The sequence below is a fragment of the Falco punctatus genome (genome assembly GCF_963210335.1).
Source record: "Falco punctatus genome assembly, chromosome: 2".
NCBI classification, from domain to species: Eukaryota; Metazoa; Chordata; class Aves; order Falconiformes; family Falconidae; genus Falco; species Falco punctatus.
Window position 1 is genome coordinate 74416587 of NC_137581.1, and position 25320 is coordinate 74441906.

A 25320-nucleotide genomic window follows, 5' to 3' on the forward strand; every position below is an offset into this window, starting at 1 on the left:
TGTCACTGATACCAGCATGGCATTAGAAAACAAATTAGTAAGTAAGTTGCATTAGCTGTTATTGGAATATTCAGGCAAAAGACTGACAGTATGCATGCAGAAAACTGTCTAAACGGAACATCAATGTGTGATTTTCAAGAGCAGAAATAGAATAAGGAAAATATTTTGCTGCATAACTATGCTGAACAACTGTTCTTTTTACAGATAGATGAATATGTTCCAGTGTGCTGCAGTTACACATTTATTGTTAATACCTTCAAATTATACACATCAGCTATTAAGAATAAAAAAATATATCCTTTTTTACTTTTATGACTAGTCAATAGTCATATTTTTCCCTCAAAGAATGAATACACCTCAAGAGAACTGTCTTTGTAAACAGTCATTTATTATGATTTTCTAGAAAAGTTTCTAAAGAAACTCTTGGTTTGGGATCCATTAATGAATTAGTCTTATGTAATTTTAAGAGCATAAAGGATCTGATACTGCACACAGCATTACCAAAAAGTTTATGACAGTTGTAAATATTACAGGCCAGGCATACCATATTTTTATTGTATAACATAGGAGAATTTGTACCATGCCTGCTTGTACTGCAGATGATGGTAAACATTGCTGTAATTCCTGTACCTCCCACTGCAAAGACATCTTTCAGCTCCATTACAAAATATGTTTTAAGAGTTTGAAAAACACAAGTATTTCACTCATCTGGCTTTATATACCATGAGCTACTTGGAGGGTTTTAAAGGTAGTTCTCTCAAACTCACTACAAAAGAAAGATTTTACATCTCTTTTTCACATGCAGAACAAAATGTCATCCTTCCCAGCCAGGCTCACGGAAGAGGGTTCGGAGGCAGTGCCCCCACATGCAGGTCCTTTTACCCCCAGCAACCCAAAGACTGGGCAGACACAAAATGTCAGCCACGTACACTTACATGTAACACCTTCACAGCAGTAGATGAACCTATATAATCACATTCACCCAATTCTTGCTATTCACAAGGAAGAGACACATAGTGTACCAAAAAAGTTCTGGGAAAAATTAATAGAGACAGTAATTCTTTTCTCCATATAGGCTTTGTACTGGTTGGCATAGCTGGTTCATTTAGCAGTGTTTTCCATCACATGAATTACTTAACAGAGTGTCAAAATCGCTCTGCTCTGCACACCTATACACCAAAAGATCTATGGGTGGATCCATCTATGTATAAAATAGTAGAGCCCACTTCTCTTCTGAACAGAGACAGCTACAGTGGAGTGAACATCTCTATAACTGTATAGCAGCATCCCCTGGCTAGGCTGCCTATAATAGATTGCTTGTTCCACTTCATTCAGTTGGGCTATGCTGCCCCAGAATATGCCTGTCCTGTGCATCTCCCCTGGCTAGTGAGCAATGAGAAGGTGCAATGCCTTATTAGAATTGTCCCCAGAAGTGCCTACTGGAGACACAACTGTGTCCACATAACTGCTTTTTACAGATATGCCTTGTCTGGGCTGCGGAGAGGTGAATTTACAGCACTGCTGCAAAACACTGCTTGCTGAGCTACATACGCATCCCAGAGCCCAGTGCTACTGGTACGCCGCACCTACTGGTATCCCAGTAAAGTGTTCTGATTCAAGACAGGATGACACACAGAAGCTAGATTAACAGTATATAAAAGCTGAAAAGGCAAAAATCCAAACAGTTAAGAAGAAAAACACAAAACCACAAATGAAGCTTAGTATGGCTCTCCAATGCTACGGTGTTATTTTCTGTCTCCCCAGAGGGAGTTCAGGCTCTTGCACTGCCTAGTATCTTCTGCAGCTCTGTATATATGTATATGCAGGTTTCTAATGCAGTCTGAGAGGAAACTGAAGGAATTTTACCCCATGGTGTAATGATGACACCTCGATGACACATAAAGTCCACACCAATGCATTTGACCCTTGGGGAGATGCAATGACATCTGCTGTCAGCCTGTCTGGTATCAGTGGCAGGTCAGTGTCCTCTGAATGGACCTTCCCTGGAGGCGACTGGCCACCATGGAAACTGGTTTGATAAAGAGCAGGGCAGCACCAGGACTCAGCCTTAGGCTGTAGAAGAGAGCCATCTCCAGAGGGTTTGGTCTCTCTTGCCTCTTTGCAGAACAACTCCTCCACAGGAGTCTGCCTGAGCTTCTGCTCCAGCACTGAGCAAGTTCCCACTAGCTCCTGCCTCCCCGTTCCCTTGCAAGGGGCTCTGCACCACCCATCACTCTTTCCACATGCTGGCTTTCTGACAACTCCCCCAGCTCCCCGTGCAGGCCAAAACGCAGAGCCCTGCCAAAGCTGAGGGCACCATGCTGCTCCGCAGCCAAAGCGCTGGGCTGCGCTCCCCTCCCTGCCTTACACCCAGCGGCCCGTGACCCAGCGCAGATCTTATCAAGGAACAGCATGTGCACGGGAAAGAGGGGAGAGGCTCAGCCCCAGACAGGCATATCAGCTTCATCTGCCTCTCTCCTTCCCTTCGAACAGTTTGTTCTGCCTTATTTTCTTACCCAGCCACTCTAGTTCCTTTGTGTCTGTATCTCACAGATCTCACCCTGCATCCTGCAGGCATCTGCCAGTCACACGTCTGGCTCGCCCTTCGCTCGCTCCTGAAGCTGCTTTCCTTATGGGGCCATGATCCATGTCTCTAAGGCTCCCACCAGCTTGCCCATTCCCTCTTCAGTGTCAACCAGTTGTGACACAGGGATAGCTGAGAATTAATTTTTACAAGTTATTTCAAACTTGGCAGCCAAACAGAAGAGAGAGGTTCCAATCACATCCCCACCAGGGGGGATAATTCGCATCACTGTTAAACATCAGTAAACTCACAAAAAAGAGATCAGTCAAGAACTCCCTCACTGCAAGGAAGGGCTCAATCAGTTTGTGCACAGAAGAGACTGTAGTCCTTGAGAAAAGGATGCAATCCTCATGAAAAATGAGGTGTCTAAGCACTTGCAAACTCTGACTCAGACCTCTCCTGCAGTTCAGACATATCTAATGACCCTCTTCATCCTCACTACCCACCCCAGCTCCCTCCTCCCATACTTGCTCTCTTCTGAATTCCCTGATATTGAACAAGAACATACACTACATTCATAGTTTGATTCCATTTAAAAGTCTTTCAGCCAGCAAACTCAAATGTATAGCCATCAAGTTTTCCACCATCCTAATGATTCCCACCAGACAGTCCTGTTCCCCACCATCAGCTCCATCTTCTGCTTTCTCTCCCTTATAAAAGCCCAGCCTTAACTGCCTCTCTTCTATTTCAGTTCTCCACAGCCAGGTTTCTTGTATGGATATACCTCTCTTGGGGGTTATGGTCTTGTCCCATCTCCATTCATACCAGACTTCTTCCCATTCCACACTACAGGTTTTGTCATTGTGCCTAAAAACACAAGGGCCAGCACTTCCAGAGAGATGTGGTCACTGGCCAACTGAGGTCACCAGCTACATCAGCTCACCACCCATGTCTGGCGAGACATTTAGGTTGTAAGTGTGCTGAAAACATGTCCCAGCTCCACAGTCATTTTCCAACTCTATGTCAAGGTAGAAGCTAGGCACCCATCACCTGCCATCCACCTCTCCCAACCCCATAGTCTGCTTTTCATGGCACAGAAACTTGTCACACAGATCACGGAGGACCCAGGCCCCTCGTCTGGACAGTGGAAAGACCAGAAGGAGCCTGATGTGAGCCACAGCTCAGAGGCAGCCACAGGGAGCAGACAGGATGCTGGTGTGAGCCTCAGTGACAGTGCATATGCCAGCACATAGTACTTCACACCACAGCTCAGCACTGTGATTCCAGCAGAAAGACCTGCTCAGTCTTGACTCAGGACATGCTTGGTACAGGCAAAATCCTTAGCAATAAAAAAGTAAAAGTTGCCTTTTAAACTGCAATGCTTACAGGCTTCTGACTTGACCCATCATGGGAATATTCCATGGGTGGCAAAAGATGCAACCGCCTCTGACAAAAAGCCAGTATCTTGCCTGCATTCCAGTCCCCATTCCAAACCATGATAACACCAGAGATTTTCTTATAGAAACTTGCCGTCATTTTTTCAATTAAAGAAACCCTAAGATGTTTTTCTTATCATTGTTGGAAACAGATAAACTCTTTCATCTGGAATTACAAAAAACCAAATACAAATAAATTAGCCTAAGGCAAATACTTGGCAAAGAAACTCTTAGCCCGAACATTAAAAGTTTGGCTAACTAGTGAGGAACTGAAAATTGAGTAATGTCTACTGCTAGTGCTCCCAGACCCACCTATAATGCCCACAAGGGAGAAGTGGACTGTATTAGCTATGCAAAAGAAGATAAAGCAGTGCATCCTTCCAGCAAAGACAAGCTCTTAGTTCATCAGTAGATGAAGAAAAAAAGAAGAAAAAAAATGAAAAAAATACAGACAATCCACATTCAAGGACTGTGAGAACAACCAAATCTTCACAGGTTGAACAGAAGACTGAACAGGCTGCAATACCGCCTTAAGAACAGACTAATTTTCTGATTCAGTGTCACACTGCTACATAGCAAACACAGAAAGCACAAGCTAGTTCCTTGGAAAATGTGTCGGTTAAAAAAAGAATATACAATCCATAACTGAGGTTTTGTTTTTACACTAAAATAAGTCAGAGCATTCATAATTGGGTCTGGCTGGAAAAAAAAAAAAAAGCTTCATTTCCCAAAACCATGCTCAGTAGCTGTTTGTTTGAGTTGGCACAATGGTGAGTTATCCCACTCACAATCAGAAAATAGGAAAGTCAGTCACAGCTTTCAAACTCAATAGGAAGCTCTCTTAGAAGTAAAATACCTTGTTTTGCAATTTGTATAGAAAGTATTTTTACCTAAAAGGTATGAAAGGATTAGGTAAGAATAAAACATGGCTCACTCCAGCCTCTCAAAAAAGCCAGTGGCAAATGTTCCACACACTTAAGTAGAACTGGTTGGGTTTCCTAATCCATCAGCTGAATTTTCTATCTGTCTTCCACTGATAAAACATTCACATTCAGGACATAAAAGCAAATGGGTCAAGAACCTGCAGCATGTGGAGCTTGAGATATTTCCCTTTTCACAAAGCATTTGATATCACAGACAGAGAAAAAGCTTTGGAAATAATCAGAAAGACAAAGATAGTATCAAAGAAAAGTCAGGATTTTCATGAATGAAATTCTTACAGTTTGAAAGTCAGATGTAGCCTAAAGTCACTCTTTTAACTTATTAGTTCTTCTAATAAAAAATAAACCTATCACAAGAAATTTTATATCTTTATATAGGATACATATTCTGGCAGACAACAATGCTATTGAAGTACAATAAAAGCTCTAGCTGATGAGCACTGACAAAAATCTGGGTGCTAGGTAGATGCTGGCATTGCACAACCTCGGTTCCTCTGAACAAGCTAGGTTGGATACCATCAGCAGTACCATGGTGCTCTGACTCATGTGCCCAGACAAGTTACTTCCAGCACCCAAGGCACATAACACCTGTGAAGAGCAGTGTGTGATCAGCCATCATCCCCATACTTTCCATCTCTTATAAAGATGACCTCTTCTGAAAAATCTAAGTATGCAGCACCAGTCTTCAAAAAATATGGCTCTGAGAGTATCTTCTCATTTTAGAACACATTAATGCTACGTGTTAGTGTCCTTCTGAATCTTCTAGTTTTCTGTCCTCCAAGGAATATCCATTTTAAGACAATCTCCTGCACCGCCTCAAATTACCTTTTCCAGCACGAAACATCTCCAAAAGGCTCAGCTCTCCCATGATATCTAGTATTTATCATCCATTGCATATGGGTAAAGGGTCACTTGCTCTTCTGCTTGTCCTCCTCTTTCTCTCCCTGTTCTTCCATACCATTTAAATTTCAGCTTTGCTTACATACTGATCTACTTTGTCTTCAAGGAAGGATAAAGATGAAACATGATGCTGCAAGCAAGACACTGGAACAAGATTCATATGAGATATCAGATCCTGAGTTCACCACAGCCTTCATGCGTGGCTGGAGGAGAAGCATTATTTTTGATGAAATCCAAATTCCACTGGAGCCAACAGCAATCCTCCTCACTAACTTTCCCTCAAGGCCTTCTCCAGTGAATTTCCACTTATCTGGGGTTTCTCTCCTTTTCATCTTAAGAGTCTGTGTAGCCTGCAGCTGCTGCAGGGAGGGGAGCTGGCTCTTACCTAATCCAGTGAGACAGGATCTTTTCGTAGATCCCACTATGATACTGTAACTATTGTTAAACCTAAGTAATCAATCATGCCTGTGAATAGGCAACTGCCTATGAAATTGTTTGTATTTGATATATCCACTCGTTCCCACCCCTCAAATCTCACACTTCTGAAGATCTCATCTGCAAATAATCAAACACAAGAATAATCTAATATGTGATCAACCATGACGGCATCCATGGGACTATGCAAATGGCTCCCTGCGAAGGGTTATGGTTGGACTGCACATGGCTGGACTGTGTGTAAGTAACACAAAGAAATGCATGTATTTCACATACCTACCTACTGACATAGCTTTTATTGTGCCCTAAGAACTAAAGAGGAAAGCGTACAGAGACTTCATTCTCTCAAAAGAATAAGGTTTCTCAGATGATCCACGACATACAAAATATGAACATCTGAATAAGCCAGCAGTTCAGAAATATTGATTTTAAATTGGCTTACATAGGCTTCAACCTGAAATATATTAACTGTAATCTGTCTACAATAGGCTAATAATATCCTGAAATTTCTTTTCCTGTGCGTGTGTGTGTGCATGCCAAAGGATATACTAAATGTCCTTGTCATTTTCTGCCCCTCCTTTCCTAACCTGTAGCCCAAATCATAAACCACTCAATGTACTGCAACAGAGAAGGAAGTTGTGAACTTGTGCTTGTTTGGTATCCATAGGTATTCTGTTATCATCAAAGATGTGATTTTGGTGTTAGCTCTTTTGGTTTTAACATCATTAAGTATTGTAAACAATGTATAAGTAAAAACATTACAAGGTGCTGATAAGCATTACTAGAGCACAGAGAAAATGACTGAGTCCATGACTCTCTGGCATGGAACAGTGACTACTGCTTGTGGAATTTTATGAAGTGTTTTACTACCTGTCCCTTTTGCAACCACAGGAAGATAGTAGATTTTCTAATGTGCCTTTACAGCAATACCATTTTAATGAAAGTATAAAATAATTACACTAGTGTACATGCTGTAATTTGCTAAATGCTTTTCAGCTGTACAAAGACACAGTTCTTTTCAAAAATATAACAAAAAACTTGGCAGCCAATTGCTAGTTAGTGGACTAGAAGACATATTCTTCTGACCTTCTGTCAGATTAAGTTTTCTAAACTGCCTGTACTGCATCCATCTTTCTGTGGCTCATAGTTCATCTCTGTAGCATACTACCCACCCACCCCCACACACACAGAGAAATTTTTTTTCTGTGTCATAGCATTTTTCTTTTTAGCACTAGCATTATATTTTAAAAAAAATGTTTATGTAATACTCTATTTGCATCTTTAATATGTTTTGTTTATTTCAAAAGCCAAGAGCTGAGCATGCACATTACCGATGCAGAAAGCATAGCAATGGAACAACAGGCCTTTATTTGTCAGCTGAAATAATGCGTGCATTCAACCAAATTTTTCCTTTTAAATTAGAAATTAGAAAGTTAAATGTATATGCTAAAATCAGCTATAACAAAAAAAAGAGGAGGTGACTGTAGTCCCCTAATCTCCATTTTGAATGCCCTAAATGTTCACGTAAGACTTCTTAAAGTGTCTGAATTCATTGGATACGTAAACCTTACCGAATTTTTGTGGGACCTAGGCACCTAACTCTAGAAGAATACTGTGAAACTGAGGATTTTAGTTTAATTTAATTTCCAGCTGCATCCTTGAGCTAGGCAAGTGATGGAGAGAAAGTGATGGAGATACATTTTTTAAAAAAATCACCAGTGACCCAGAAAACTGCTGGATTTCATAACAATCTTGGGTCAGACATTGATTATTTACCTAGTACAGTAATTCATGCCAAATCATCTGTCTTTAATAATATTTCAATGTTAATTTCATACTTTGTACTATTGCATAACGTTAGAACTTTCCTCAACTCATCCTGAAATGTTTGACTTTTTGATAAGTTCACACAAGCCCAAAACAAGTATCATATGATTTCACATACATACAGGACACATATTCATGGAAATAAGATGTGGAAAGATCACTAATGCATAGACATGATTATATAAATCAATTTCAAAGATTTTGATTTAAAGTAATTAAATAATACTAACATACTGTGCAAAAATGCCATGTAACGGTTCTTGGCATTTTTACAGTAAATGTAATAAAAGGGTACAGTCCTTGACAATAAAACACTTGGTTCTATGAAGATAGAGCAGAAAATTCTTATTAGGTTGCTGATGGTCTGATGCAGCAGAAGTTGGGACCCACGCGAAGTCTGATTTCCAAAACCTAATGGAGACTTTCCATTAGCCCAAACAGACTTTGGGGCAGACTCAAAAGCATATGACTGCTCACAAATGCATTGTTCAGATTCCTGGCCCACAGGCTCTTCCCTATATTCTAGAAAATAAAAATATCTCATCATATCAAGAATACCACAGCTTCAAGATCTATAAGAAATAAGAAAGTACTAGGTGATACTAAGAAACCTACTATTCTAGATGCATACACTGAGACATAAGAAAATCAGCAGTGTCATTTTGAGATGTCCTGCAACACATCTAATGGTCATGCAAAATGCCTTCCTATTGACAAAGGACTTTTCTGACAGAAAGCATACACACTCACTGACAACATGCCCAACAACTCATTCCCATCAGACATTTAAATATTGCAAGCATTGCCCTCTTCCAGGCACACAAGATTGTGTCCAGAGTATCACATCACAAAGGCAGTGGAGCTGGCCACAGTGATGAGGCTTTTTAGTGAGTAATGCCTCTAACCCTGCAGTCCACGATGGACTTAACCTTCCTCTTTAGTGCATTGCATTACAGTGAAAGCAGTGACCAAAAAAAAAAAAAAAAAGATGAAGGGGAAGGGAAAGGGAAAAGTCCTACCAGTTAGCCCAAAAATCAGCATTTGTCTTGGATAAGTTCAACACTGATGGAAATCCAAGAGAAGTTGTTGAAAAGTTTTTGCATCAGGCCATTTCTCCTCCATTTGGTTTTATTCATTTTCCTCTTGTGTACCAAGAAATCACTTGGGCTTTCACTATGAAACTAGTAACAAAACTATACGCTACAGATTATTTTCAAGAGCAAACAAAAAAGATCGGGGGGGGGGGGGGGGGGGGGGGGGAGGGGGGGGGGAAACAAAACCAGAAAACAAACATGGGAAAGAGCTTTCAGAAGTGGAGGCTGGTGACTTGCCAGGTAATGGTCGGAGACTAACCTAATTATACAGGAGTCTTTATAGCAGCCTTGGACATGTTTGCTTCTGTGATTCTGTTAAAGATTCAGCAAAAAGCGGAGCTGAACCACTCATTTAATTGTAGTTACTAACAGGATTCTCAAACAACAGATTTCTCTTGCCAGTTGCATTTGGTAACCAAGTGTAAATGAAATCAAATGTCTTTCTCAGAGGTTGTGAAAATATAAACTGATTCAGGCAAATATTAGTCTTGAGCTTCTTAAAAGAAGTTTTGAGCTTACACTCTTTGGTCTCGTATCATAATAGGCACGTTAGGAAATCTGTTTTCATATAACTTTGTTTCTGAAAAGACATCCTTAGCTGCAGTTTTCATCCATCCTGCTTCAGCAGCAGCTAGGGTAGAACGATATCCTTTATTCAGGAGGGCTTCTCAGCTATGCTGTTGCTTCAGCCCCATCATTTTTCCCCCAAGCTGCCCCCAAGCTCCTGCTGCACAGTCCTGGCTTTGCTCGTGCAGAAAACCAATGGAGGGCAGAGGATGCCTGACAGGTGTATATATCTCAAAACCTTTTTTTCCACAAAATGCTGTTTTTTCAAATAATGTTGTTCACATCTGTGTAACAGTTTGTACTCTGCATCTTTAAAAATAAACATGTAAAACTGGAAAGATTTTGTAACCACGATTAAATATCCACTAACTTTAATTATTGTACAATTAAAATAATAATTGCAGGCTTTTTTGACTAATCAAATAAAAATGAACATTTAATTAAACATTTCATGAATGTTTCATATCAATCAGGAAATAAAAAACTCTTGAATTTTTATTGCAATATTTGCTTGTGTTACTGAGAGCTCTTTAAGTCATCAACAAATGTAACAAACTCATGTATTTACAGTACATTTGCCCTTGCTGGAATTGAGGGGTGCACAGGAAAAGAAAATGTTCTTTGGGATGTCTTAATAAAAATACATGCAAATAATTGGGAAAACAAGAACAGCAGCATATAACAGCAGAAAACTTCTAAAAGAAACCTAAATTGTTGCTGGCGGGTTTTTCCTCTAGTTAAATAGACAGGTGAAAATTCCCCTTTAGGAAAGTGCATGCATAGCATGCAAGGTTTTTGGAGGAAAGTTATTGTATGGGCTGGTTTCCAAAAATACTGTGGCTATAAAACATAATTAGATGGCAAGTATGTGAATAACAAAAGTTAAAATCCCTAAAAGTAATGAGATTCATTTGATAATTGTATGAATGCAAGACAAATATTGTCCTTTTAATTTGTTCTCTGACCACTGAGGATGCAGCTTCATGGACAACTTTCCAGTAGCACCTTGATCTAAGCAGTGACTGCTCTGAGGTTGCTGGATAATTTGCTAGATTATATTTCAGATGGATTAATCCCCCAACCCAGCTCACCAGGCAGCCACAGTAAACAAATGTGCTCATACAGGGAAAATATAAGGGAAAAGAAAGTAAATAAAGGTAAAAGGACAGGATTTCTACAGACATAAAAAACAGGTTCCTTTCCTTTTTTTTTTTTTTAAATTATGGATGCTTAGATTCTTGTGCAGTCACATGATTTTTAGTGCTAAAAAGCACAGCAAAGGAACAAGACTTGCAATAGCATCACAAGTCAAGGTGGCACTGAATGGTTCAGTCTGCTCAGCTGACTCACTCTGAAAAAATGCAATTTAACTCCTAGAAAGACATCCCTGTTAATGCAGTCATATTGTAACCTGCCATATGGTTCAGATAATCAATTTGAAATGCGAAATGATAGATGAGAGCCCCATTTGTTACATCTTCCCTGGCAGATATGTGAAGAAAAAACCAGAACTCACCATTATTCACCAGGACATGGAGTGGACAACTCTTTGCTCTAAACCGCTGCACAAATTGCCGTATAGACTTCATGGAAGCCAAATCACAGTATAAAAACTCCACTAGGAAAGAGATGAAGATGAACAAAAACAGAGTTAAGTCAGTTACAATCATATTAAAATACACTTAAAGAAATCAACAAGGAGAATGTGATAATATCATCAGGAAAGTAAAGACTTTAAAAATAAACCAGGTTTCGAAAATTATAGTAAAGCTGGTCTCAGAAGGTTCCTTTTTTCTCCTTCCTTCCTAAATGTCTATTTTTAAACTATTGATTCTTCAGAGAACAAATATTAGGAATGCTGCTGCCAGGAGGTGAAGAAGGGTATCAAATGGAGCAAATATGTCCCAGTCCTACTGTTATTTTTACTGCTACCATGGAGGAAGAGGGGTTACAGCTCTTCAGCACTGAGATGATCAAGACATGGCAACTGGAAATCAGATGGGGAGTGGAGAAGCCACATCAGGCATCACAACGTCTCCCTGTGTTTCTGATGCCAATACACTGCCCTATGGTTTTTTTCAGATTATCTGCCGAGTGTCTGTCATCTGAACAGTGATGGAGTCTGACAACGTATCATAACACAAAGCTTTACTGAGGCAGTAGGAAAGATGGTCAATGGCATGCCCATACGGTGACTCATTCGATCACTGATAGCAAACACGGCATCACAAGCAATACCGTGGCTCTGGTGGACATCCAGGGACACTTGGTGTCTGGGTCACCTGGCAGCAACACCCAGTCACATAAATGCCTTTTGAATGTGGGTAAGAGTCGTACCATCCCTTGTCTCCAGCAATGGCAGTGTGATTTGAGAGGATCATACCTCGCATGGATACTGGGGAAGACATCCTGCCCATAGTGCCACTCTTGGTCAAGGGGCAGCGTGACAGGGGGCAGGGGGTCAGCAGTCTGCCTATGCCAGCAACATTGGTCAAGCAGCACAGTGTCAATGTCTCAAAAATATATCTAACACCGGTATGTTTTTATTTCCAAGAAAACATGTCTTCAACAAAAGCACCCTTTGTCCAAAGTATTAGTCAGCCATTGCCCTTTACTAGAGCACTACAAAAGTAACTAATCAAAATTAAAAAATATTACTTAAATGCCCCAATAACTTTAAATCCATCAGGTCTGAAAATTCTCCTCCTGTTGCAGTTGTTCAGCTTTCACGCTCTGACTCACAGCTCTGCTTCATCAGTTGCCTTGCTTTGCATGACAGCCACAACCAGGGTTATGAAGCAAAACCAAGCAGTGTCCCTCCACAAAGCAGCAGCTATCCCCACAAAAACTATCCACATTCTTTAGAAACTTTGCAAAGGGGTGTGGAGGGGTGTGGTGGGTTGACCCTGGCTGGACGCCAGGTGCCCACCAAAGCTGCTGCATCGCTCCCCTCCTCAGCTGGGCAGGGGGGAGAAAATGGAACACACGTCTGGTGGGTCGAGGTAAGGACAGGGAGATGGCCCAGCAATTACCGTCAGGGGCAAAACACACTTGACTTGGGGAAATTAGTTTAATTCATTGCCATTCAAATCAGAGTAGGATAGTACAAAATAAAACCAAATCTTAAAACACCTTCCCCCCAGCCCTCCTTACTTCCCGGGCTCAACTTTGCTCCCGATTTCTCTACCTCCTTCCCCCCAGTAGTTCATGGGGACGGGGAATGGGGCTACGGTTAGTCCATCAGATGCCGTCTCTGCCAGCTCCTTCCTCCTGAGGGCAGGAGCTCCTCACCCTCTGCCCTGCTCCAGCCTGGGGTCCCTCCCACAGGAGACAGTTCCCCATTAACTTCTCTAGCATGAGTCCTTCCCACAGGCTGCGGTTCTTCACAGACCGCTCCATCATGGGTCCCCCACGGGGTCACAGGCCCGGCCAGCAAACCTGCCCCAGTCCTGGCTCCTCTCTCCATGGGGCCGCAGGCCCTTCCAGGAGCTGCTCCAGCACAGGCTGCCCATGGGGTCACAGCGTCCTTTAGGCACATCTCCATCCTCCAGCTTGGGGTCCCCCCCAGGCTGCAGGTGGACATCTGCTCCCCCGTTCACCCCCATGGGCTGGGGGCACAGCCTGCCCCACCAGGGGCTTCACCATGGGCTACAGGGGAATCTCTGCTGCGGTGCCTGGAGCCCCCCTGCCCCTCCTGCACTGGCCTGGGGGGCTGCAGGGCTGTTCCTCTCACATCATCTCACTCCCCTCTTTGGCTGCAATTTTGTTGGGCAGATTTTTGTCCCCTTGTTAAATACACCATCCCAGAGGTGCTACCACCATCACTGATGGGCTCGGCCTTGGCCAGCGGCGGGTCCATCTCAGAGCCGGCTGGCATTAGCTCCATCAGACATGGGGGAAGCTTCTAGCAGCTTCTCACAGAAGCCACCCCTGTACCCCCACCCCGCTACCAAAGCCTTGCCACACAAACCCAATATAAGGGGGAAAAGAAAGAAAATTGTGACCTCATCCACCTGTTTTAGCCTTTTAGAAAGTATACATATTTCATGCCAGGCTTTTGGTCTGTTTAAGCATCAGCTATTTAAGCAAGAAAATGTGAATCTCTAGCGCAGATGTTATTCTCTCGTCTAGCTTGCTACATATCATGGTGGGGCTCCAAGTTAGCTAGATGTTGTCAGCTCCACCCCAGCTAGACCCAGTACACTATAGCTTTGAGGTGGATTTGCCTGAACCTCTCCCATAAAGTGAATTTTCCAAGAAAGACCAAAAGGTTTTTCAATATGGGAAAGCCAGACAGTACTGAGCAACCTCCAGTGACTAAGTCCAGCAGCAAGAAAGGTGAAGGCTATGCAAAGCATGGTCCCCTTGTTCAGTGTCCTTGCTGGGTGAGTCCTTACTCTCTGGCTTGATTTCCCAAGCTGTAGCAACCTCTGCACAGATGCCTGGTCCCCAGGATGGCTTTAGCCATCACAGTGAGGACTGGAGCTCCAGATCTTCACTGTGTTTCCCTCTCTTCCCTCCACCCTCCCACTCTGCAGCCTGAGGGCTGCTCCCCTGTGCTCCTCAGGAAGGCACAGCCACCCCTTCCTCGCACATGGTTTCCCCTACCTCTTCTTATGAAAGAAACAGCCTTTAAAAGAAGGAGAAATTAGACACACAGTTCTTCACACAGGCTAAAGAAATCCTTTCTGACAAGAACATTAAACTGTTGGGTGAACAGGCTCCTACACAGACTGCAGTGAGACCTTTCCTCTTACTTTTTTCCCTGGTCCATCAGTGATGTTCACCAAACTACTTCATCCTGTCACAGCTGAGGCCGTGAGCCATAATGCCTCTTTATAGTATGTCTGTACAATAAGAATTTCAGAAGGCCTGCAGGCACAACAGCAAGATAAGTAGCAAGAGACCATCACATCTGTTATTAAAATCCTTTACAGGAGAATAGTTCCTTTAGTTCCCTTCAGTTTTACAGCATGGGGCTTTAATAATCCTTATATATTTTTGCACCTAGACAGTATTAGTCCTCTGAAATTGACTTAGTGGCCTATTCAGTTTAAAAAAAAAAAAAACACAAAAGAATGCTTAGAATCCAGTTTTAAGAGGGTGCAAATGTATTTTTTTTCAGAATGGCTGTAAAGTCATACCATTTCAACAACACTGACCCATGAATAACACTGGACAATTTCTTGAGCTCCTTACAGACCTTTAGGAGGTCTGCAATTTTGTTTAATTTTGCTGATGTCCTGCATCCAGAGGTGTAAGGAAATGAACAGTTATTAACTCCTGTAAAAGAAGAGAGCTGTTCAGGTCATTCCTCTTGTGGCCCTGCAGCTATATAAAACCACATGAATGGCATTGTAATTACTCAGATATGCAAAATCTGGTAATACTAACTTATTAGTAACTAGCACAACAACGAATGAAGTAAAGACTTAGGTGAAGCTTTATGCTGACTCTGCTGTTGCTCTACTTCTCCAGGCAGCTCATCAAGGACAGAGATTAAGGAAAGCATCATCAGCTTCATAGAAGGCAGCCACGCACAGTGGCAATGGAAGAGTCCCTTTTAATACAAAATATTCATCTTGGCACAAAGGGCATTGGACTTTCATTAGCTGCAGTATTTTGTGGCACAGTGCAGGGTCCAACCACTTCTTCACCACCAGTACGAACTGCGGCAGCTTTACTGACTCTCCTGGATTTTGCTAACACCACTGCATTACAAGAAAAGCAGGCCCCTGAGAACGTTCACTAAACTGAATTTTAATCTCTCCCCTCATCTGACCTTGAAATTGTCCTTTTCTGCATTGCCAACAGCAAAGGTGGTTAGAGAACCAGTATGCCAAGGCGAATGCTTTTCAGCCCAGCCAGTGCACTATTATTTGTCCTTGGAATTAACTTTTTGTTACATGCATCTGATTTCCCCTCCCTTAATTTTTTAGTTTTTCAGAGCTAATTTCGTCCTTCATTATGACTGTACCATGCCCAGACTAATGGCATAGTAGACTAAGGCTATCATTACCATGCTTATTTACTTGCTTACTTGGAAAGCGTGTCATCATATTAGTATTTGTACAGCATTTGCCATCCGAAGATCAGAACATGCTTTGGAAAGAAAAACAAACAAACAAATCAACACCCAAAGTTTTCTTTTTGCTCACAAGGCAGAAACATTAATGGACAGAGTCCTTGTTCATGCTTATTCGTGCATGGCGGCTCTTTGCCAGGGAGGCAGTTTAACTGGTGTGAGTGCTGCGCCAACCAAGGTACTGCTCCACTCAAGAAAGAGTGCCAAAACACGGCTCCCACTCATGTGCTGACTCGGTGGCAGTGCCCTGAACAGAAACTGAGTTTCTTCATTGTCCCGTGGTCCGAGCACTTAATTTTTTTTTAAATCAGTGTACCAAAGAATTACACCGTTGCTAAGGACAATTGTTAGTTTCTAAAATATTTTGAAATACACACAAATATACTAAGCATGTCAATTTTTAAAATGTCTTAATTAATATAGACCAGTGTTTAATAATGTGAGCAAATGGCCAAACCTGAACCTGAAATAACAATGTGACTTGAACCACTTTTCAGAAATAATGTTGGCAAAAGAAGATCTGCAATAACAGCAAGCAAACCGAAACATGCCAAAACTAATATTTAGATATGTTACTTCCTGTCTTTTTGGTTTGTCTGCCACTATACTTTAAATTATTCAAGTACCTAATAATTGACAATAGTGGTCATTCTACTTTTGAGTTTAATAATATAATAGGCTTTCAAAAATAACTGGTGCCTTTGGTTTTCTGTATGCTATTGAGAACAAAAATGGGGAATAGAATCTACATACAGAATATCTGCAGCTAATGCTACTCAAATATTCTAATTTCTGACTCTATCCCATTTTATCTCTTCTTCTACACTACTCCTTGCTTTCAGGTACTTCTATAATGACAGACATGTTCATATTTCTTTCTTCTACTGTATGTGTCCCTTGTTCTTTTCTAAATAACCTTTCCAAAGAAAGCAAGTGAATACATTACTGTCAGACACTGGATAAAATTGTCACTCTTAAAAATATCTTACTATTTACTATTAATGTAACTTGATGACTCTGTTGTCAGAAAGTTATTAGCTAATAAAATATAAAAGGAGCATAATTTCCCAAAAGAGAGAGTTACTTATGCCATTATCCACATATGAATAGATATGTATATGATGGTGCTACAATTGCTGCTTTGCCTAATTGCTTTCTTTCATGCGACTATCTACCTGGTGCTGCGCCTTCTCAGCAACAGAGAAGTTGGTACAACGTTTTCTGGCTGCTCCTCAAGAAGGCCACATGAATCACAGAAAGCTATGCTGGCCGACTGCACAGGACACCACCAAGCACCTGCACTGTTCAGTGCCTGTTCCTGCACTGTGCACCCTCTGCTCACTTGGTCATGGTAACCAAAGTCAGAGGACCTGAAGGACAGGCATTTGGTGGCTCCTGGAGAGCTTTCTGACACCATGAGCCCCATGGGAGCCAGGAGAAGGCCCAGTGTTAGGAGAGCCTGACAGAGCCCCTGAGTGTTCACGTTCCCCTGAGTTTCCCACTTGGGGTCAACTTTCCCATTTCTGTCCATCTGCTTCTTCATATTATTAGCACACCTTTCTTTTTAACACCTAGAGTTCCTCTCCTTTGCTTTCCATGCCAGCACAGTTGGCCCTGCTTGCACATTTCTTCTGTATCTGTATCACAGGGCATAAAAAGCATGAAATAGGAATTTTATTCTACTATGGAAGGAAAATTCAGAAGCAAAAGGAATGGTCAGATATTGCAGTGAATGAGCGGGGAATGTAACTTTTGAGATATTCAGTGATCAGCTGAACACAAGAAAATGCAATGTCTGGGCTCCTGCAAAGGCTATGTCACTTAGGTTTGATTTAGATCAGATTAAGATGAGATGGAGGCCACCTACCAACTACCACTCTTTCTGCATTCAACTCTAAATTGTCATCTAGCAATTATTACGGACAGCTACAGGTCCACTTCAGCAGAAATTGTAAGTCAGTCAGCTTTCTTCTATTATTTAATGCCAAAGCAGGTTTCCATCATGTTTTCACTGTCTCTTTGTGTTAAAAACACAAGCAGGGGGTCCATTCCATCCTAGGGAAAGGTGCAACTCTGCCCAGCATGGCAGGGAGCTGAGAACTCATAGCTCATGGTGGAAAGAGGACTACAGAAAGGATCGCTTTGCCTGTTCCTGCTTGCCACCCATCTGTCCAGTGTCTGAAGACACCAGCAGGAAGAGTTACTCCTCCAGCAAGGCACAAGGAATGGTTCCTAGACAAGATAATATGAAGTGGTGCTCAGTAGTCACATACTCATGCCCAAAAACATGTGCCAAAGCTCCACACAGGTGCATTGTTCTCTGACTGCCGTATCTCCACAGGGGGCACCGAGGAATTTGGCCTTTCATCTGTTACTCTGCCTCACAGAGTTGTACTTTGGCATCTGCACAGCAGCACAGAGAAACATTGTCCTGCTCATGAAAGAACTGAGTATGCTTCTGTGCACCTGGAGAGTGCAATGGAGCTGCTGTTCACCAGAAAGCACTCTTAATGAGGAAAATACCATCTGATAGATGCTGCATTGCAGAGCTAGAGAAGCTCTGTTAGCAAGGTGGCAGGTGGAATTGAAGTGGAGCAAACTCCAGGAGATAAAAAGCATGAACTGGGAGGAGGAGAAGGCATAAAACAGTCTGACAGGAGCCTCCTTCCCTTTTGTCACTGCACTGTCCTTGCTGACACAAAGAAACAGTGGCTTTGGCTGGTCCAGTCTTCAGAGACAAGCTTGGTATCTCCTTTCTCCTGTGGTGAAACTTCTCTCTCCCCGAAGTACAGTGCCCCAGAATCAACTCATTTTTCTCAGCAAGGTTTGCTCATCTGCTTACACATCTTCCAGCCAAAATAAAAGCCATTCTCAATTAAAACACGGCTGCCAAGGGAGGGGAACGAACTTCTGGCCAGCTGGAAATTCCAGCCAGCTGAGCTGAAAACTGTGGCCACTACAATGACAACACTGAGTGGAAAAGGCAAAAGTGGTTCTAGGCTGCTAATACAAACCTGTTGTTTACCAGTCTGCCTACTGGGTGTGTGTGGAAGCACACAAGCCCCCATCCACAGAACGTAACTTCTGTTAACAGAAATTTCTTCCTACATTGTCCAAGACTAACACAAGGGCTGTGGTGCAAGTTCTGTGCAGACGTGCATGATTACAGAACACTGCATGCTATTCAGGATGCTTCTAGGAAAACAAAAACAAACAAAATCCTACAGGTAAATAAGGTGTGTACCAGCCAAGCACAAGTTGAGCATAATGAGACAGTCATCACAAATGCAGCAAGCACAGTATCTCCTGTTTATGCCATGCTCCTGCCCTTGTGCACTTGATGACCTCTCTGACTTCTATACCACAAACACTCCAGAATCTTCCCCATTCTGCATCAGCAGCTGATATTCACAGGAATTAAATATTAAATTGATTAATGCACAGAAAATCCTATTTGCAATTGTACTTACGACACTGGTTGACCCTTAATTTCAGCTGTGGTTATAATGACAATTTGCAGAACATTGGCTCCTAATCCTTCAAACTTTTAAGTACGTGACTGTGAACTAAAATGCTGGCTGTTACGTGTTGAGCATCTTACAGGTTCTATCCTGTACTGTCCTCTGTCCTTTATTAGTCTGAATAATGCTGTGGCGCTTTTTCAGATCACTGATCATTCATAGACTATTAATAGAAATAATAAACTATGGCTAACTCCAGCACAGATTTACTGTTCAAGCTGATGCTTGCGATATGCCATTGAAGAAAAAGACAGATGGAACACATCCATCTGGCAAAGTGCGTGAGTGCAGTGCCACAGATCAAAATAGTGAGCATATTTAAAGACATACGGTTTGGGTATGATCATTAAAAGATACACTCACAACTTTAGTTAGCCTAGTTTGTCTACAGCCTTCCAGCAGGCAAGAAAGAGCACTGAAATTCAGCTGCTTCTTCTCTGAGTCATCCATTCGAGTGCCACTAACTTTAAAGGCAGTTTAAAGAGATTAGCTTCCTGTGCTTAATGATAGGCTTTGTGAACAGCCTCCGTGTGTCATCCTCCAGCCTATTCAGTCAAAAAAGAGCTCTGCATGGGTGTTCACGACATAAACAGAAATCCACATTGGGCCAATAGTAGCAATTCATGCTTTGTTTTCTTCCTCAGCATGGTTTGAACATTGTTGCTCAAAGAGTAAAAAAAAAAAAAAAAAAAGGCATTTCATGGTGCGATTTCTTAACCATGTAGCTTTAACATACTGTACTAAGAGAAATGGGGAAAAAATGCCTTCAGCTTTCTGTGAGATGCTTTCTCTCTCAGAGGTTGGAGAGTAAAATAAAAAAGGAATTTGTTCTCAGGATCTGAGCAATCTCTTGCTTAACTTCTTTCAGCTTCCACAAGAGGAGTATGTGGTCTAGTCCAGTGATCCTTTAATTTGCTGAATTCAACAAACACCCAGTAGCTCTTGTGTATTGGTTAATCAAAATAAGCAAAACTCCGGGGTAAGAACAGTGTTTCAGTTCCATCACAACCAGCAGCTCCCCTTACTGCCAAAATATCAGCTCATCACAGGAAAGCCCCCTGAACAGCTTCACAGATCCTTTTGCCAAAGCAGTGGGATGTAACAGCAGTAGAATAAGGAGGTAACACATGTAAAGCAACAGAAATGCCCATGCACGACTCTGCTAATAGCACCACCAGGCAGGATGTTATTTAAAGATGCTACCATTTTCGCACAGTTCCTACAGACATAGCATGCTCTGGGTTTTCCAAACATGCAAGTAGTACTTTGCTGTATAATATTTGACATTTTCTGTTCAGCAGGGACAGGGCCTGAAAAGAAATAATCTGCTATCAACTTGTCAGAAGAGTAACCTTAGGAGGTGGTGGCAGCAGGACAAGAGCAGTGGGATCCAATGCCAGCTCTCAGGGTGAGAAAGGTTATCTCAGTTTCCCGTGGATAAAATTTCCTCTAGATTATTGACTGGGGAGGCTTTATTATTTTAGAATGGCAAATACAATAATAGATACGTACAAAATTTCATCATACACTTGCTGGAAATTAGATGTCATCTCCCTCCTCCTCCTCATGAGTTCAGGTGCTCATCACCCAGGTTTCTGACTGCAGAGAGACGAAGTCCTCTGATATCCTCCTTTGTTGCTATGGGAAGACTGTTTTTACCCCACTGAACAACTGTTTTGGGAACCCTCTCTGTCATCATTTCTAGTATCTATGGGTGTGCCTTTACTTAGGCTGAAAGGAAATATGATTTTGGCTCTTCATAGGACCATTTAGAGCCCTGTGGAAAAACGGTGGGAGACTGACATGGCCACACCACTGGTTTCACTCTGGGGCTGATATCTGGGAAAAAAAAAAAAAAAAAGAAAAAAAAAAAAAAAAAAAAGCATTGCAGTGGAAATGCCTCTCATAATTCTTTTTGAGGATTGAGGAAGACAGCCTTCATCCCATTCACAAATAAGTATGTTTTCTTCCTTCCACAGGGACCAGAAACAAGAGGACAATCCCAGGTAAATTCCCTTTGCCTCACGGGGACAGAAGAGCTCACAGTGAGCAAGTGAAGGTGCATCATTTGTGGACAGAATGGTTTAGAATACCCTCATTACTACTATTATTACCCTCGCTACGTCCCTTCCAACCCAAACAATTCTACAATTCTATATTCTTCTATATTTTCCTCCTGCTCCCTGGTGAACAGATTTTTATATTAAATTTCATTGCTAAATTTTGTGAATTGCAGATATGTTTCTTTTTCTTCTTGGGTGACATTTACTCCTTATAGTGGCTTAGCTCAACACCGTGACTTAGATCTCATTTAAAACCTCAAAATATACGGCACATATGTGACACAGACATTACAGTGTCCTCCTATTAACACTTTCCATCAGGAATGAAACTCAAGTGAAGAGCTTTTTGGAAGTAATACAGAGTCAAGCTATTAAATAACATGGAAGTCAGCAAGGCTTTTACAAGACGACAAAAGGAAAATGTACTTCAGAGCAAGCTAGGAGCAGGAGTCTTCCGAGAAATGACACTGAGTCCTCAAGTGATTTAAACTGTTATAGTTCTGCAAAGTATATGGAGCCATCATTTGTTTCCAGTTTCTCAACTCTGGACTTGTACATTCGCAGTGCATTTTGGGTTGGTAGCTTAAAAGATAAGATACCTACTCACTTGTATAATTTGATGATCAAGGACACATACATGCACATGAAAGAGTACCAGTGAGGACACAAAAAGGCCCAGAAATCTTTTGCTGGAAGCCTTCTTCTTCAGCATATTTTATCAGACATGTATCCTGAATAAAACATGCACCAGCACACCTCTTGAGCTGTTCCCCTCTTGACTTGCAGAATTTCTTTCCTATATGAGCAGCTTACTGTTCACAAGTAGATGTCATTTATTTACTCAAAAAATTTCTTCAAGCTAGCTAAACCCTATCAAATTCAATTTAGTTTCAAACAAGCAACCTTGCTTATATCTTTACACTCCTAAATCTTGCTTTCCCCAGCCTCCCTAATTTATTTACTTTTAATTGTGGAAGTCTACTTTCATCACCTTATAAAATAAGAAAACCAGAAGCCTTCGCATTCCCAATGTACTCATCTTGGAGAGAGAATCAACATGAGTTTCAGTAAAGAAGAGGCTGTTCAGAAAGGCAGGCGTTCACTAAAACAGGGTTACCTTAATTACAGGCACTCCTAGATCCATAATATCTGCATAACAGACTTTGTGTTTTAGTTGCTCCAATAATGAACCTTCAAATCCAATTAGCCTGCTTTTGGACTGAAATAGCTCAGTGCTGATGGTACCCCAGTTCTCACAGTGGCCCAGAACTGAGCTGGGCCACTTGGTCATCATTGGTGCAGGTCTGGCTTCTCCTGTCCTCTTATGGATGTAATTGTCTAGAGATGTGAACTGGCTTGTAACCTTCAATCTTCTAAATTTTACCTGCTATTACTGATTTTTTAAAATAGATCATCAAGATCTTCTGTGCTATTTTATGGCAAGTATCAAAGTCTTCAGTCAAAACTCAGAATGCAACCAGCATGTCCTAGTCTACTACGCAGGAGCTTCTTTCCATAAGCCAGTATCAAGTATATACTTGGAGATATGAAAAAAATCCCTTCCAGTAGGACTGTTTGTTAGTACACTGTCTAGATATTTCATACATGAAATCAGCTTTCAATTAATGGCTAGACTTTAATACCAGAGAATCATTATGTGACGGCAAAACAACTCTCCCATTGGCTACATTTCCTGAAAAGAGCATGCATTTTCTGAGTATAGCTGCTTACCATTTCAAAACCACTAAAATAAAAAACTCCAGTGTGAAGAAGTATGTTTGTAATAAGCTTTGGTATTCCTGTGAAAACACCTCAGCAAATAATTCTGCTCCACACCCTCTGAGGTAACACAGAGAGGCTGATAATGTCTCTGCTTTGTAGTACTTCAAGGACAAAAACCTTGCAAAGTCAAAGGAAATAAAACAAAGAAGAAGGGAATAACATTTCCAAGCTCCCGGCAAGAATAACTTTGAGTTGTCCGGAATACAACATCTTTTGCTCCAGACATAAGAACTACCCAAAACACATACTTCTGCAAAGACTACCTTCCTTGTCACCAGAAGTTTCCTTCCCCCCCCCCCCATGTCAGTTCTAGCACCCATGAGGCAAGCTTGAAAAAATCAAACTTTTTCCCTCCTTTTCCTCTTTTTTCTGGAGATAGTCTTTGCACCGATCAGCAAGTCACTCCTCCCCTGTGGCAGCAGAGGCAGCAGGGCCGTCCGAGGTGAGGGCAGCAGGTGCAGGCAGCCCGGGTGGAGGAGAGAGAGGCAAGAGATGCTCCTTCCACCAGCAGTGCCGCCTTAGGGCCAGGTTAGTCACAGCTAACCTGTTTTCTGATCACACGGTGGGGTGGCTGCTCTCCCCTCACACCCCTGCCCCTCTTTGCTTCATTCACACAGGTTTGCTGGTGCAAGTGCTTCTCCTGGCTTATCCAACTTGTACCTAGGATGTTACCTGGGTTATGGTAAGGGAACATAAATAACCTTGGGTAGCAAAGCCGTCATCCTTTCCCACTCCTCCAGGAATCAGGATGCATAGGATTACTTTTCCCTTTTCTCCAGATCTGACACTAGGCTGTTTCTCTTTCATGCTTAAGCAAGCTTAGGTCTGTAGAGGGCTTCTAAGATATGATTCATCTGACCTGTTTCACAAATCTAGTTTAAGATGAGATGAATCATGTCCTACAACTGTTCATTCCTCTCCACAGACTGCAAAGGGAGCTTGGGGACACTGACTCAGATTTAAACCTCTGCATTATAAACCTCAAAAACTAGGTGATTTGAATGGCAGTGTTCAGTTTCAACTAACAATGAACAAAAAGAATGACAGAAAAATCAGAGAACTGGGCATGCGTGCAGATGACCCAGTGTTATTCATCATACTCAAGATTAGGAAAAAAAGAGTGAGAACTTCCAGGAGGATCTGGCTAAAGGCTCACAGATGGGTGGGTAATACAAAGAAAATTCATGCTGGAAAAAGATAAGGACTCTTGCAGGGAGTGTTTAAATTCTTTCCGTACTGTGAATGCCTCTAAAATAACTGTGACTTCTCAACAGAAAAACTGAGATATCATTGCACGCTAATTGACGAATACATCCTGAGAGTCATAGAATGTAAAGGTAATTGTAGTGGTTGGGTTTGGGGTCACTATGTATGTACATGCACACAGCAGAGACTGAGCTTAAGCAAACTACAAGACATTATCATTTCTAAAATAACGACAGTATAAAAATGCATCCCAGGTATGAACTGACAGTTTTGCTGCTGCTCTAGAAATCACATAGTTCTTGTAGCTACTAATCTGCTGCAGAGATCTTACTAGCTAGCAAAGTGATAAGAAAAAGAAGTGCAGAAGAATAAAATGCCAAGAATAGAACCAGAGTCTCTTGACTGCTGCTTCACAGGCTGCCCTGTATGCTAGATTCCACCTCCTTTCTCTTTTTACTTCTGTACAAATAGGTATTTCTTCTTATTTTTAGGAAAGTATTCATGTAAGAAAGGTTTTGGGTTTTTTCTTTCAGATGGATTAATCTTTAGGAAACTTTAGATCTCTCATACATACGCACAAAATCATTTTTGTTACTTTGCTATTCTTCTCTCACCTCCCTTGCTGGTCCTCCAGAACTTTTAACATGATCACTCTGATGCAGTGTCCCTATTCAGTGACGGTGCTTTAAAGCAATTATCTTTCATAGCGGTTCCCTGCTAACACTGACCTGGAATTTCAGGCAATGTAATCCAGAGCCATTGAGCAAGGACCCACAGAGTTCATCTCTGTCACAATATTCAGTGCTTCAGGTATTTTCATTCTTCTTGAAATCAAACTGACTTTTGGACATCTGTGTAACTCTTACTCTTAGGAATATGCATTCTGTGTATTGTCCAGTATCAACTCATTCTGACAAGCATTTTCATTAGACAGCTTGT

The 25320-nt window shown here is 41.7% G+C and overlaps 1 protein-coding gene across 1 annotated transcript in view; it reads right to left on the minus strand.

Annotated features, from left to right (window-relative positions):
• The window catches only part of ZBED1 (zinc finger BED-type containing 1), a 180599-nt gene that overhangs the window by 50575 nt on the left and 104704 nt on the right, over nt 1-25320 (minus strand). The window contains exon 4 of the mRNA XM_080376064.1: nt 11241-11342. Coding sequence (XP_080232190.1) covers nt 11241-11342 — 102 coding nt within the window. The remainder of the gene's footprint in view (nt 1-11240; nt 11343-25320) is intronic.